Genomic DNA, 13,563 nt, shown 5'->3' on the forward strand with positions numbered 1-13,563 from the left:
GTACACCCCATTCAGCTAATCCAGAATAGGGCTGCAAGACTTACACTTGGCCTCAAGCCCAGGGACTGTATCTCTCCAGCCCTAATATCTCTCCACTGGCTCCTGGTGGCCGTGAGGATCAAATTCAAGACCCTCTGCATCATCCACAAGGCTTTCTGGGGCATGGGACCACACAGTCTCCAACATTCCCTCCCTAAATACTTCCCTGCTAGAGCCCTACGCTCCTCTAACCCCAACTCTCTGCTTTCCAAACGCTTCTCCAAACAGAGAGCGGGGAGGGGGTATGTCTCTCTCCTTGGCTCGTGCCTCTCTTTAGAACAGCCTACCTGCCCCTCTCAGACTTGAGCTGGACCTCCTTAAGTTTGGGAAACTTCTCAAAACTGTTTTTGCCACCTCTTTCCCTCTTTACCTTCCCTGCTAATCACCCCACTGCCACTGTGACTGGCGGCCCGGTCCTTCATGAATCTGACAGGTTAGCAGGCCCTCTACCCAGTCGATACCACCCCACTCCCACCACCCTCAGCACTGCCCTTGCTGGCCCCCTACCTGTGCTCTGCTCTCTTACCACTTCTGACAATTTGGAGTCTCTATTATCCGTCTGCCCCCTCTATTAAATAATATGCCCTTTTCCCCTGTCCAGTTTGAACTTCTAGCTGTTAATTAATGCTATACATGTGATGTTTAAACCTCCTTCCAACAAACGCTATATGAAACCCCAGTTTGCATTTGCTATGTCCATGGCTTTGCTGATTCTTAACATTCCTTACATTGTAACATGCATGTGTGTTCATATATCTGTGTACAGTTATTACTGATGCCTACACTTTCTACGCTGTGCTTGTGGGTAACTATGTTTCTTCTCCATAGCATGTCTCGATCCTTTGGTGAAAGTTATCGCCTGGGTGGCACATCGGGAGACCATGCCATCAAAGTCTTCTGCTCCTGGGACTATAAAGTGATCAAGAAGCCGTGTGTGCGAGTGCAGCATGAGAACATTCGCATTCAGCTGAAGGTGAGGGGCTGCGGTTCAGCCTAGTCACTGGTCTCCCCACCCGGCCTCCTTAGAGGAGTAGGAGCCTTAGTCCAACTAAAGGAAGCAAGGGCCATAGAATCTGGCTGATACCTGGGACCTATTGTTGTGCAGACTTGGGGCGGTTCTTGGGATCCTCGTCAGCCATCACGTTCTAGGTTTTTAACTTTCTCCATTGGATGTTGTAATTTGATTGACTGTTGCTAGGAACATTCTTCTCAATTGTTCTGTTTGGCAGTCTCTAGGGAGAGGTAGGGGTGGGTGCTAGCCTTGGTGTGTTTTGCCATAGGGTATTTGTATGGTGCTTCTGCTGCCCAGGGAGCACAGACGGGGTTGATGGAGAACACATGTATGGGCATGCAGATCCATTAAACTATTTGCCCTGGCTGTCTTCAGAGCCTAGCTTTGCTGTGCCTTTCTTGTGTGCAAAGCAAAGTTGAACTGTGCAGGTTTTAGGCCTAGCCAGCATTTGGGGGCATTTGCATTATTGAGGCACTCACTTGCCTGTCTCCAGTGCTAGTCTCCACCTTTCTGAGTTTAAGATTATGCTCCATGTGAAAATATCAGGCTCAACTCATAGTGGCCCTACTAGGTAGTCTCTGAACTGGAGATGTTTGTGTAATTGCCAATGGAAGTGGAATGTCTTCATTTGCTATGTTTAATTTTGTTTTGTGCTTAATCCCACTGTCTCATTCACTCTCTCCCTCACGTAAGTACTTAAACTCACTCAAACTCCCTCACGCTCAAACTCTCCTCCATGCAATCACACTCTCTCGCACGCACACACAGTCCTACTCTCTCTCTCACACAGTCGCATTCTCTATCCCACAGTGGCACTCTTAGGCAAGCAGTAGCGTGTGCCCCTACTTCCTGATTCGCCTGCTAGAAATGGCAATACTGTTGAATGCAGCTTAGATTTACAATGGGTAAGTCTTTGCAACCTGAGTTGCAAAGTGATTACAGGGAGGACAAAGGCGCTGTTCTCAATACTTCTCTTTGCACGGACCACTGTGTCATCATAATTTGGTGGTGTGCAGATCTTGGCCCAGAGCTACCTTAGGTGTTCTGTGCTGTGCTATAGACTTTAGTGTGGGCCCCACTGTAGTGTGCTAAACATTCTGAGCACTCTGTAGGGCCTTATCTGCCTGCTCTGGGAGATGCTTTAGATGGTGTGCAAAGGGCAGCCTAAGAGCTCTGTGGGGTACTGTTAGCATTCGTGTTAATATTCAGATGCTGTGAATGCTGCTTCTTTGCTAATGCTGCATATCCTGTTCGTTTTAGGAGCTGCTATGCGATAGATTGCAGAATCCCCAGCTCACCGGACCACGGCACAAGCTGCAAAGGATGGGTATCCACATCCTGGTGTGGACATTGTGCCTAGGGAGTGTGATGGGCAGTGCCATTGCTGTCTTTTACCTCTCGGAATACCTACACAAGGTTTGTATTTCTTCTTGACATTGGCACACCTGTAGGCGAGGATTCTCTGATTTCTGTTGGTGCAGTATCTCTGGACACACTTATGGTTTTCATCCTTTTGCTATATTGGCTTTTGGTCTTTGGGGTTCTGGTGTTTGGGCTCTTGTGATTCTGGTGGTTGGGCACTGATGAATCGGGTGTTTGCACTCATCACATGGTTTTTGGTTTTGGGCTTTGATGGCACCGGGTCCCTGAGCACAAATGAAATGGAATCTGAACACATAGAGTGAATATTCCTACATTAAAAATAGCTTGTCTTGGATGAAAGGGTCCTTAAGAGGCAAAGCGAGCACTGGATCCCTGGAAACATCACTCCTGTAAAAGGCCCTCTGGATAAGAACTTTGGCTGCCAGTGATATTCTTGCCCGTCATACTTTTCCCAATAAACCAATTCCTAGATTTCAGTTAACCTTTTAAAGGACCCTGGGTCCATTGTCTGCTGAATTCATGTTCAGTGTTTCTGTCCAGAAGCATAGGATTGTGATTGAAGCCAATTCAGAAATGCATTTGCTGGCATTATACATCCAAAGGGCACATCTAATTGGACGCTGCAGCTAATTAGGAATCTGATTTATCTTCTGGCCTATTTAGTATGGCCCAGGTAATTGACCAGGCAACCTTATACCTCCTTTATAGCAATACAATATTTCAGTAGATAACCTTACTACTGTAAATCACTTATTCTACAGTTAGCTTTTGAAAACTATCTGGTCTCGTATTTGGCAACTTGATGACAAAGCATACATTCAGAATGCAGCTGTTAAGATCGAATTCCGAAATCAGCCCTGGTAGGAGAATTATGGGCGCCACCATATAATGGTGAACAGGGAAGACACTAAGAGGTTAGCCAAAACCCAATCAAGGTAAGGTAGCGAAGCAGTCCAGGCTTAGTTTCACAAAGGGTGCGACAGTGGCCTAGGGCTACAATGAGCCCACACAGAGCAACACCAGTAATTCTAGTTATGTTATGTTGATTTATACCGTGCACCGATACCACCCAAGGGCAGTCTCCAGGCGCTCACGTGGCTCTGCAAGAACGATGCCAGGGTTGTTTAGTGAGGGAAGAATGATAGGATGGGTACAAACCAGGAGAAACTGGCGTCTGTGTGTGTGCTGGCTTGCAGATGGTAGGTTGCGTGCACTGGCTTGTTGTATCCGTACGGGTAAGGTCCAATGCCTGGGATGTTTTCTGTATGGCTGTTTGTTGTGTTGAAGTGTCTGTGTGTTTTATGTGTACATTGGCTGGTGTTAAAGGTTGAGGGCACTGGCTTGTCATGTCCGTACTGGTGAGGTCCAGTGGCCGGGTTTGTTTATTGTAAGTGTGTGTTGCTTGAGTTGGGTGTGTGTTCAGGTATAGGTTTGCTAGCCCATTGGGCATGTCCAGTGTTTGGGTGGTGTGTTTGAGGAAGTTGAAGTGGGGTGGTTAGTGCTTTGGCTACTCGCTAAATTCTTCTATGCAGCTAATCTGCACTGTCCTATCGGTTGTGGCAAATGACTAATTTCCATAATTGAAACTCTTTACGAGTTAGGAATTTTAATATTACATTTTAATGTGAATGACTTTGATTTTTAAGAAGAAAAAAAAGATTTATTGTTGTACTTGTTTCTTTTCAATAAAGGATGTGTTGATAAATTGTACCTGGCAGTTGGAGGAAGAGCTTGTGCTGAGGGGGATTAAGGATACGGTGCCTGGGGCTGGTGGAGGAGGGAGTGCCGGTGGTTTGAGTTGCACTGCTGTTGCATGCTGAAGGTGACTGATAGACATTTTCTTTTTTGTGCTGCACAGGATTACACAGTCCGGGAGAGGCGCAGCACTGACTTACAGCGGGAAGCACTGTTCCTGCCCCTGCCTTTATCAGTCTGCTTCCTAAACCTGCTGCTGCCATATCTCTACAACTTGCTGGCGCTGTGGGAGAACCTGGAGTCACCTGGGCTCGAGGTCTACATTGCCATCTGCAGGTACTAAAAAGAATATAGAACATGGGGTGGGTGAAGGGAGTAAATGCCTATCTTCAACAAAGGGGATATCCCGATCAATGGGTAGCCTGCTGCATAAAATGTAGTGTCCGTCAGAGGAGGGCATGTTGTGCACTTGGGATTTATCCTGCTTAGGGCACAGTATCTTGCACAGGAGAATAGTATCCTCCACCACCAAGCCGGAGGAATTTCCTGGGGGGTTCTGAACAGGTTTATGGTACGAGATTCTCTTGCAGAAGGTAGAAACCTTTGTAGGTGGGATATTTTCTGCCGAGGTGCGAGCCAAATGCTTCATGGGGCAGTATGTTTTAGGGGATAATATACTGCATAAGGTAAGAGGATCTTGGGCAGGGGGTGCATGTACTTGCCAGTGCTGCCTATGGACTCTTCACCTTCTCACTTTGTCTGTGCTGGTTACATCTGCAGGTGTGTATCTTGCACCTTCTTGGCTTGCTTGCACTGGATTATTTTCCTGCCTTCCGCCCCACGCTGCCTGACTTGCCTGGCCTTTACTGCCTTTTTTGATCTTATGGCCCTCCCTGGGGGACGCTGGGGTCACGTGACTGCACACGTGACCCCCTGGATATTTAAAGACTAATCTCACATCTACCATGCTTGACAGTGCCTGCCAGTACCTACCAGTGCTGCCTATGGACTCTTCACTACCTGGCTTTGTCAGTGCCTTTTACTTCGAATGGATTGTGTCCTCCAATGCATTCCACATCTTTGACATGTAATGTCCACAGCTGTGCACTTCGGAAACTTTTTCGGCAGATGGCGTCCTGCGTCGAAGGCGTCGGGTCCATGTCCCTCGAGGGCCTCTATCAGAAGGGGACAGCAGTGGAGGGGAGGTTCCTTTCGCTACTACTCCTCCTTTGGTAGTACGAGACGGGCCACCAGTCAAAGGGGCAAGCGGAAAGGTACCTGTGGTGGATGGGGAAATCATGGTGCCAGAGCCATTCACGCAGCTGCCTCTTTGCCTTCAGGCACTGCCGCAGCGGCTTCCAAACAGTCATGAGGCCATGTCCCATGGTTCGCCGGTTGGGGGCAGACGGTCTCAGCATCTCGAAGAATGGCGGGCCATTACTTCAGATGCGTGGGTGTTGGATATCATAGCCCACGGCTACTGTCTTCCCTTCCTTCAGCGGCCTCACGACAATCCACCGGGGAAACTCTTTGAAGCTTCCGGATCTGCTCCTTGCGCATGAAATATTGTCCCTGCTGGAGAAAGGCGCTATAGAACTGGTGCCTGTAGTGGTGAGGAACAAGGGATGGTATTCCCCTTATTTATTTTGATCCCAAAGAAAGACTGGGTTTGAGACCCATCATGGACTTGCGTTGGTTGAACAAACTCCTCCGGAAGGACAAGTTCAAGATGGTCACTCTTTCTCAATTCCTCCAGGCCCTTCAACTTCAGGATTGGTTAGTGTCTCTGGACCTCAAGGATGCTTACTTCCATGTGCCGATCCATCATGGGCACAGGAAGTACCTGAGGTTTGCGGCTGGCCACTCGCACTTTGTTTCGGGTCCTGCCGTTCGTATTGACCTCCACCCGAGGGTCTTCACCAAGCTCATGGTGGTGGTGGCAGCGTACCTCGGGTGACTGGGGGATTCACGTCTACCCCTACCTGGACGACTGGCTAATCCGGGTGCGCTCTCCCGAGCTAGCTTTGGATCATCTCAGTGTCACCTGCCACACCCTCCACAGGCTGGGCTTCTCGATGAATTTCAAGAAGTCGCACCTGACACCTTCCCAACAGCTCCAGTACATCAGACTTTGTTGGATACGTCCTTGGGGAAGTGTTCGCCTCCCAGGGTAAGGGATCATCACCTTGTGCAGCTGGTGGACAGGTTTCAACATGCCCAGAGTCTCCCAGCGTTCCAATTCTTAAGATTGCTCGGCCTCATGGCTTCCTGCATTTTTCTGGTGCCAGAGGGCCAGGCTGCGGATGAGATCCCTGCAATGGGTCCTCAAGATGCAGTGGTTGCAGCTCTCTGGCAAGATGACGGATCCTGTTCAGATCCCACGCTCGGTCTCCCAGGACCTTCTGTGGTGGATGAACGAAGGGAACCTTATGAAGGTGGGACCGTTTTGGCAACCGTGGCCCGAGGTGACTTTAGTGACGGACGCTTCCCTCACAGGATGGGGCGCTCATGCTAACAACTTGACCGCCAGCGGTCGTTGGTCTCCGTCGGAGTCCAGACTCCACATCAGACTGTTAGAGCTGAGAGCCATCAGGCAAGCCCTGAAGGCTTTTCTGCCCTCGGGGGGGGGGGGGGCGGGGGGAATAGTGGCTTGGTCATGACAGATAACAGTGGCCATGCATCACCTCAAAAAAAAGGGGGGGGCAGGGTCACTCCCATTGTGCAGAGAGGCAATGCAGCTCTGGTTCTGGGCCATCCAGCAGGAAATTTCGATCTTGGCAGTTCATCTGGCCGGCGATGAAAATGCGGCGTCGGGTACTCTGAGCAAGCAGAGCAGTCTCTCACGAGTGGGAGTTGGCTCAGGAAGTCTCTCAGGAGATCTTCACCCTTTGGGGAACCCCGCAAGTGGATCTCTTCACCACCAGTATGAACCGGAAGTGCGAGAGATTCTGCTCAAGGGAATTTCCTCTAAGAGGAGCCTTAGGAGACGCGTCTGTGGTGGATTGGTCATTCCCACTGCTGTACGCACTATCTCCAGTCCCAGTCATTCCTCAAGTGTTGCGGAGGTTACAGAGGTTCGGGTCCCACATGATCCTCATTGCTCTGGATTGGAGAGCGTGGTACCCGGACCTCCTGGAATTGTCCATCTGCCCTCCATGCCATCTTCCCCACCGAGAGGATCAGCTTTTGCGCGTGAAGGGCGGGGCGGGATTGGGTTTGGGGTCAAGTTCTCCATCCAGAGGTCAAGACACTCAACCTTCATGCTTGGTATCTGAAAGGTTGAGGTATAAGGATTGGGACCTCCCGGATGACGTGATGGAGGTGTTGCTTTCGGCCAGGCGGCCTGCAACAAAATCCCTGTAGCATTGCTGTTGGCGTAAGTTCTGCGACTGGTGCGGGGATCACAATGTTGATCCTTTTCAGTGCTCCAATCCTATGGTTTTGACTTTCTTGCTTTCCTTGGCCCACAGGGGCCTTCAAGTGGGGTACCATTAAAGGTTACCTGGCGGCGCTGTCTATCTTTAAGCACTCGTCTGAAGAATGTTCTTAAAGATTCCTTTGATTTCTCAGTTTCTTAAAGGACTGACTAATGTATTCCCGCCGTCCCCTTTCCAGGTGCTGGTTTGGTATTTGAATTTGGTTTTGAGATTTCTCATGGGTGCTCCGTTTGAACCTTTGCACTCTTGTCCTTTGAGATTACTGTCCTTCAAGACTGTGTTCTTGGTTGAGGTTACTTCCGCTCGCAGAGTGAGTGAATTGCAGGCCCTTTCAGCTACGCCACCCTTTACTGCGTTTCACAAGGACAGGGTTGTACTGCGAGCACGTCCTCCTTTTCTACCTAAAGAATATGGCTTTTGGGAAGGCGTTTTTTTATTCCGCAATCTATTTGGGTATTCCAAATTCTTTTCCCTCCTCCATTTACTGCTACTGCCTTGGGAGTCTGTCAAAGATGTGGAATGCGTTGGAGGACACAATCCATTCGAAGAACAAGTCACTTACCAACAGGTAACGTTCATTCGACTGGATGTTCCTCCAATGCATTCCACATCGCCCTCCCAGCCTGCCCCTCTAGAGAATTTCCTATGCGACTGCAGCTTCAGTTTCCGCAAGGCTAAATGCAGTCCAGCAGGCATCTGAATGGTGTCACACGTACTGGGGGAAAAAACTTAAACTGAGGCTATGGGCGCTGTTCGTCCTATTTAGAACATCCTGTGATTTTGTCCTCGAGGGACATAGAACCGACGCCTCGACACAGGACACCCTCTGACGAAAAAGTTTCCGAAGTGCACAGCTGTGGACATTACATGTCAAAGATGTGGAATGCGTTGGAGGAACATCCAGTCGAAAGTACGTTACCAGTTGGTAAATAACTTGTTCATCTGCAGGGAGCTGGAAGACGTGTCTCTTGCACCATCGCAGCTCTCTTGGCGCTGGAGTTTTTTTTTTTTCTTCCTTCCTGCCTGACTTGCCTAGTCTCTGCAGCCTTTTTTCATCTTCCGCCCCTCCCTGGGGAGGCTGGGGATCACGTGACTACTCACGTTCCTTACGCCTTTGTATAAATCCATCTCCCAAGAGCTCCTCTCCTGTGGGCGCCCGTTGCAAAGGACGAGTCTACTAAGAGCGTTCTCATATCCCGTTTGCCCCTGTTTTCACCTGATCATGCGCCGACTTGCTATCCATTTGTTCTTCTGTCCATCTCTCATACTCTTGGTTGTGTTCATGCCTTGTCCTATTCCACCCAGCATAACTCAATATTGTTGTTACCCTCTGGCTCACACCCGCGATTATTCCAACCTATTCCGATGCCTGGCCTGTGTAACATTTTCGTCTCCTTAATGCCAGTTCACTTTGCAACAAATCCCATTCTATTGTTGATTTATTTTTTTGTTCTAATTTACATTTTCTTTTTTTAACTGAAACCTGGATTACTCCCGATTCTCTAACACCAGCCTCCTTTCATAGTGCCTCGATTTTGTTTTCCCACAGTCCTCCTCCGTTCAGGCGTGGCAGTGGTACTGGATTTCTCTATAATTCTTTGTGGACTCTTTACCTCCCCCATCTGGTCTCCAAACCTTTCCCTCCTTCGAATATCAGTGTTCCTCCTTCTCTGATCCCTTCCCTGTCTCGCTTTCCGTTGTCGTCCTAGCCCAGCTGCTGATTTTCTTGAACATCTTGATCTTCTTCTATCTTCTCTTCTTCCTTCTACTTCACCTCTGTTTCTTCTCGGCGACTTTAATCTCCCATTTTCTAATCTGTTTTACTCCTTGCTGCTTTCACTCACTTCTTATCTGCATTTCTTCCCATCTCCTCCCTCCCATCAGTTTGGCTCTTGTCTTGATCTAATTTTCTCTTCACTTACCTTTTCTCTATCTGTATATTGTCCTTTCTATGCTTCTGATTATGTTTTACTTTCCTTGGCTCTTTCCCCTCCTCCTCCATCTATTTCTTCCTCTTCTTGGCCTACCTTTACTCATTGCGATCTTTGACATTTTAACTCTGCAGCTTTTCTTTCTTCTGTGCATTCTTCTTTTCCATCAATTCCCACCTTCTCTTATCTTTCTCCTGATGCGGCTACTAGCACTCTGCATTCTACTTTGCTGTCTGTATTTGACTCCCCTCTGCATTCCTTTTCTCCTATGCGTTAAACTCCCCAGCCTTGGCTTTCGCCTGACCTAGTCTCTTTCTGCTGCCATCTGCATAAAGCTGAATGGTACTGGAAAAACTCTTTCTCCTTCTGATGTTACTGTGCTTTCATCTTAACATTTCTCTTTTGACTCTGTCTTACTTCCCACAAAAAGATAGTACTTTTTGGAACTCACAGTTTCCCTCTCCCATCACCCTTGTCGTCTTTTTCAACTCCTGCACAATATCCTATCTCCTAAACCTCCTGACCAATAAGTTTTCTTTTCGCTTTCCTCCTCTGACTTTGCCAACTACTTGACATCTAAAGAGGCTAATCTTTGCTGTGCCTTTACTCCCTCTGTTACTCCTCCCTCTTCCTAGTTTATCTTCATACTCTTTCCTCGTTTTCTTCTCTTGCTGATTCTGATACTTCTGTCCTTCTTGCCTGTGCTCATCCTACTGCTTCTCCCTCTGATCCTCTTCCCTGTGCTCTTATCCCTCAGGTCTATCCTCATCTCCTTCCTTATCTTACTTCTCTTATTAATTCTCCTTTCTCAAATTCCTGCTTCCCTACTACTTTTAAGCATAAACTTATTCTTCCATTTCTGAAAAAAACTACTCTCGACCCATCTATACCTGCCTATTTTCATTCCATCTTTCTTCTTTATTTCCTTTCTAAAATCCTAGAGTGGGGCACTTACCCTCAGGTTGCTAGTTATCTAAATGTTTACTATTTTCTTCCACCACTTCAATCTGGTTATCAACCCTTCTCATTCTACAGAGACTGCTCCCTTGCATGTGTCTAACTCTCTTCTGCCTGCTCGTCACTCTAAGCTTTCTTCTGTTCTTAATCATTTTGATCTTTCTGTGGCGTTAGATACTGTTGATCACTCCCTTCTTATTTCTTCTCATTCCACCTTTCGCATTTATAGGTCTGTTCTTGAATAGTTTTGCCCTTATATTTCCTAGAGGTCCTACTCTGTAACCTGGGCCGGACATACCTTGTCTTCACTTCCTCTTCTCAATGGTATCCCTCAAGGCTGTGTACTTGGTCCTCTGATCTTTTCTCTTTATACTGGCCCTCTCTCTGCACCTATTTCTTAATTTAATCTTTCCATCTGTACGCAGATGACATGAGATCTTTTTCTCCTTTTCTTCTTTTGATTCTGTTCTGCACTTCACTGCATCGAACTGTTTCTCCGTTGTTCAAAACTGAATGTCTTCTCATTTTCTTCACCTTAACCCTTCTAAGATTGAGGTTCTGTTCTTCTCACCCCCTACTCTTCCTCCTCAGTCTCTCTCCTTTCCTCCTTCTTCCTTGTCTTTCTCATCATCTGCGCGTAAATTAGGCGTCATTTTTGATCCATTGTTTTCTTTCTCACTCCATATCTTCCCTATGGCTCGTTCTTGTTGTAATGCCCTCTTCAACATCCGTCATGGTACTAAACCTCTTCTCTTGCCTCTGGTTTTCTCTTGCATTGACTACTGTTCATCTCTCTTGCTTGGTCACCCTGCCTCACATCTTCTTCTTTACCTTATCATTCTTCCATCACACCCCCCTTAATCTCCATTTCATTGCTTCCTTTCAAATCATCCCTTCTTAATCATTTCCTATCAATTGTCCCTAAATGTACCCATAGTCTTTCTCCTCCCTATCGTTCTTCGTTAGTGTTGTTCTATTTTCCTCCTCGGTCCCTCAGATCGCAGAACCTATTCCTTCTTACTATTCCTATACCCCCATGTGGTGCTTCTCATTTCCGTTCCTTTGTTCTTCTAGAACCCTAAATATTGGAATTCTCTTCCTCTCTCTGTCCGTTCGTCTACGTTTCTCTGTATTTTTCAGTCTAATCTGAAAGCTCATGTTTTGTCCTTCCTTTCCACTTAATGCTATCTGTTTCTCCCCTTTTCTGTGTTAACTGATGTTGCATTATCATGTGATTTTATCGCTTTTTTGTAGACTTCGTTCAGCTCATTTGGCGAAAAACGCTTTATAAATTTAATAAATTAAACGTATCCAGAAGGAGTGGTTTCTTGTATTGTGGGGGGTTATTACCCCTCACAAGACGCATTGTCCTACGTATTGTATGTTTCCTGCATGGGAGGCAAATTATCCTGCACAGCGGGTAGTGTCATGCAGAGGGAAGAAAATCTTGCCTATCGCAGCAATATTATATATGGGAGAGGGATGGCGTATAATGCATCGTGATACACCAAGTGAAATGTGGTGGACTGTCCTCTTAAATGGGTTTAAACAATGCTACCCAGGAATCAAAATCTTGTAATGTGCTCCATGGTGTAGGAGGGAAGTATTGTTCACTGTGGAAAAGGATATGGTTCTATCCTTCTAGTGGGGTAACACCATTCACTGAGGGAAGTGTTCTTTGCACTAGGTTGAGTAGTTTCTCCTGCACAGGTATGGGGATGGGGTGTGTCCTGAATTTGAGTAAGAAAACATCCAGTGCAAGGAGGATGGATTGGGAATGAGGTGCAGTCAGCCTAGCACTTTGCGCACCCAATGCAAAAACGTGCTTGCAATACGGTGTACCCTGTCCATGTCCTGTTATTATCATGCAGTCAGGCTACCTTGCGGCATGTGGTGTGAGCCCAAAACCGGTGAAGTCATGTACCCTCCTCATAGCTCACCCACACAATCATCTGCCCAGAGATATTTGTACCTTCTTAGCATCCTTTACTAACTGTAATTTTCTTCATGTTTCAGAAATCTGATCCTCAAGATGGTAATTTTGGGTGTGCTCTGCTTTCACTGGCTGGGGCGAAAAGTGATCTATTTGGAGAACAAGGTGAGCTGCATATCCCCCTCATTCTTGTCACCCCACTCAGGCACCAAATCACACTGGCAGGAAAAGATATGTCATCCAAAATCAGCTCCCTAACTATGAAGAGATTGTTACGGAAATGCTCTGTCGTGGGTATGTTCATTGAAATCCTAAACGCACAAATGTCTCTGTGCATTAGTAGGAGGACCCTGCTCATTCATGGAGAGATTTGTGTTTGAGTATGAGGTTACTGCTGGGTCAGAAGTCCTAGACTGGAACCTGTGTGAGTTTCCTGACCATTTTTGATTGACATTAGTGGTTCACCAAACTCCTGTCTCCCACCGAATATATAACTTCATGTAGCCCTAGAACTCTCGTGGCAGGGTACCTCAAAGGTGCCATGTAGTCTTTCCCCTGAGCAGGTTCCCCTGCTCGACTGGATGTATTATACTTTTTTTGTAGATGACTGCTGCAGCAAATTTACATTTTCCAGGGAAAAAAAGACTTGTTCCCTGCATGCCCCTACAACTTGCATGTAATTCCTGTCCCCCTTTAAGGAATCTCCTGCTAGGGCATGCAAGTCACTCCACCAGTGATCCAGCATGGTATAAGTCCCTTTCGTATCAAGCCTATTTGAGAAGAACCAATGTAAAATTCATTGAATTCCGCGGTTGCATGCTGGAGGCATCCTGCACCCAGCCAGCCCCACCATGGGTGGCGCAGGAGAGTATTTGTGAGCATCTTGTACTCACAGATGGGCTTCATGGTGGTGGCCGAGCTGACACTGGCCTGGTCTGCATACCGTGGCAGAGCCCACCATTGGTCACAGGTAAAGTCTGTCCCGGTAAATTGCTGACCCCATCTCGTACTGCCACTAGCAGATATACACAGGTGTCATCACTCAAGGTGAGGTCAGCCCAAAATGAGCAGCGAGGTTGACAGAGTGGTGGGCATGAGGAGTTGGCAGTCAAGGCTTTTGAAAGCAGAGCATGCTAGAGGAAGGACTTGGTGAGGGGTGGTGGGAGCTGGAGAAAG

At 47.4% G+C, this 13,563-nt stretch overlaps 1 protein-coding gene across 4 annotated transcripts in view; it reads left to right on the top strand.

The window, feature by feature from the left end:
- Positions 1 to 13,563, top strand: part of TMC6 (transmembrane channel like 6) — a 608,423-nt gene that overhangs the window by 386,864 nt on the left and 207,996 nt on the right. For all 4 annotated transcript variants that reach the window (XM_069655255.1, XM_069655256.1, XM_069655253.1 and 1 more), the window contains exons 10-13: positions 868 to 1,012; positions 2,312 to 2,467; positions 4,293 to 4,465; positions 12,471 to 12,552. In XM_069655255.1, coding sequence (XP_069511356.1) covers positions 868 to 1,012; positions 2,312 to 2,467; positions 4,293 to 4,465; positions 12,471 to 12,552 — 556 coding nt within the window. The remainder of the gene's footprint in view (positions 1 to 867; positions 1,013 to 2,311; positions 2,468 to 4,292; positions 4,466 to 12,470; positions 12,553 to 13,563) is intronic.

The sequence above is a fragment of the Ambystoma mexicanum genome, chromosome 3q (genome assembly GCF_040938575.1).
Source record: "Ambystoma mexicanum isolate Mex_15411 chromosome 3q, UKY_AmexF1_1, whole genome shotgun sequence".
Lineage (NCBI taxonomy): Eukaryota > Metazoa > Chordata > Amphibia > Caudata > Ambystomatidae > Ambystoma > Ambystoma mexicanum.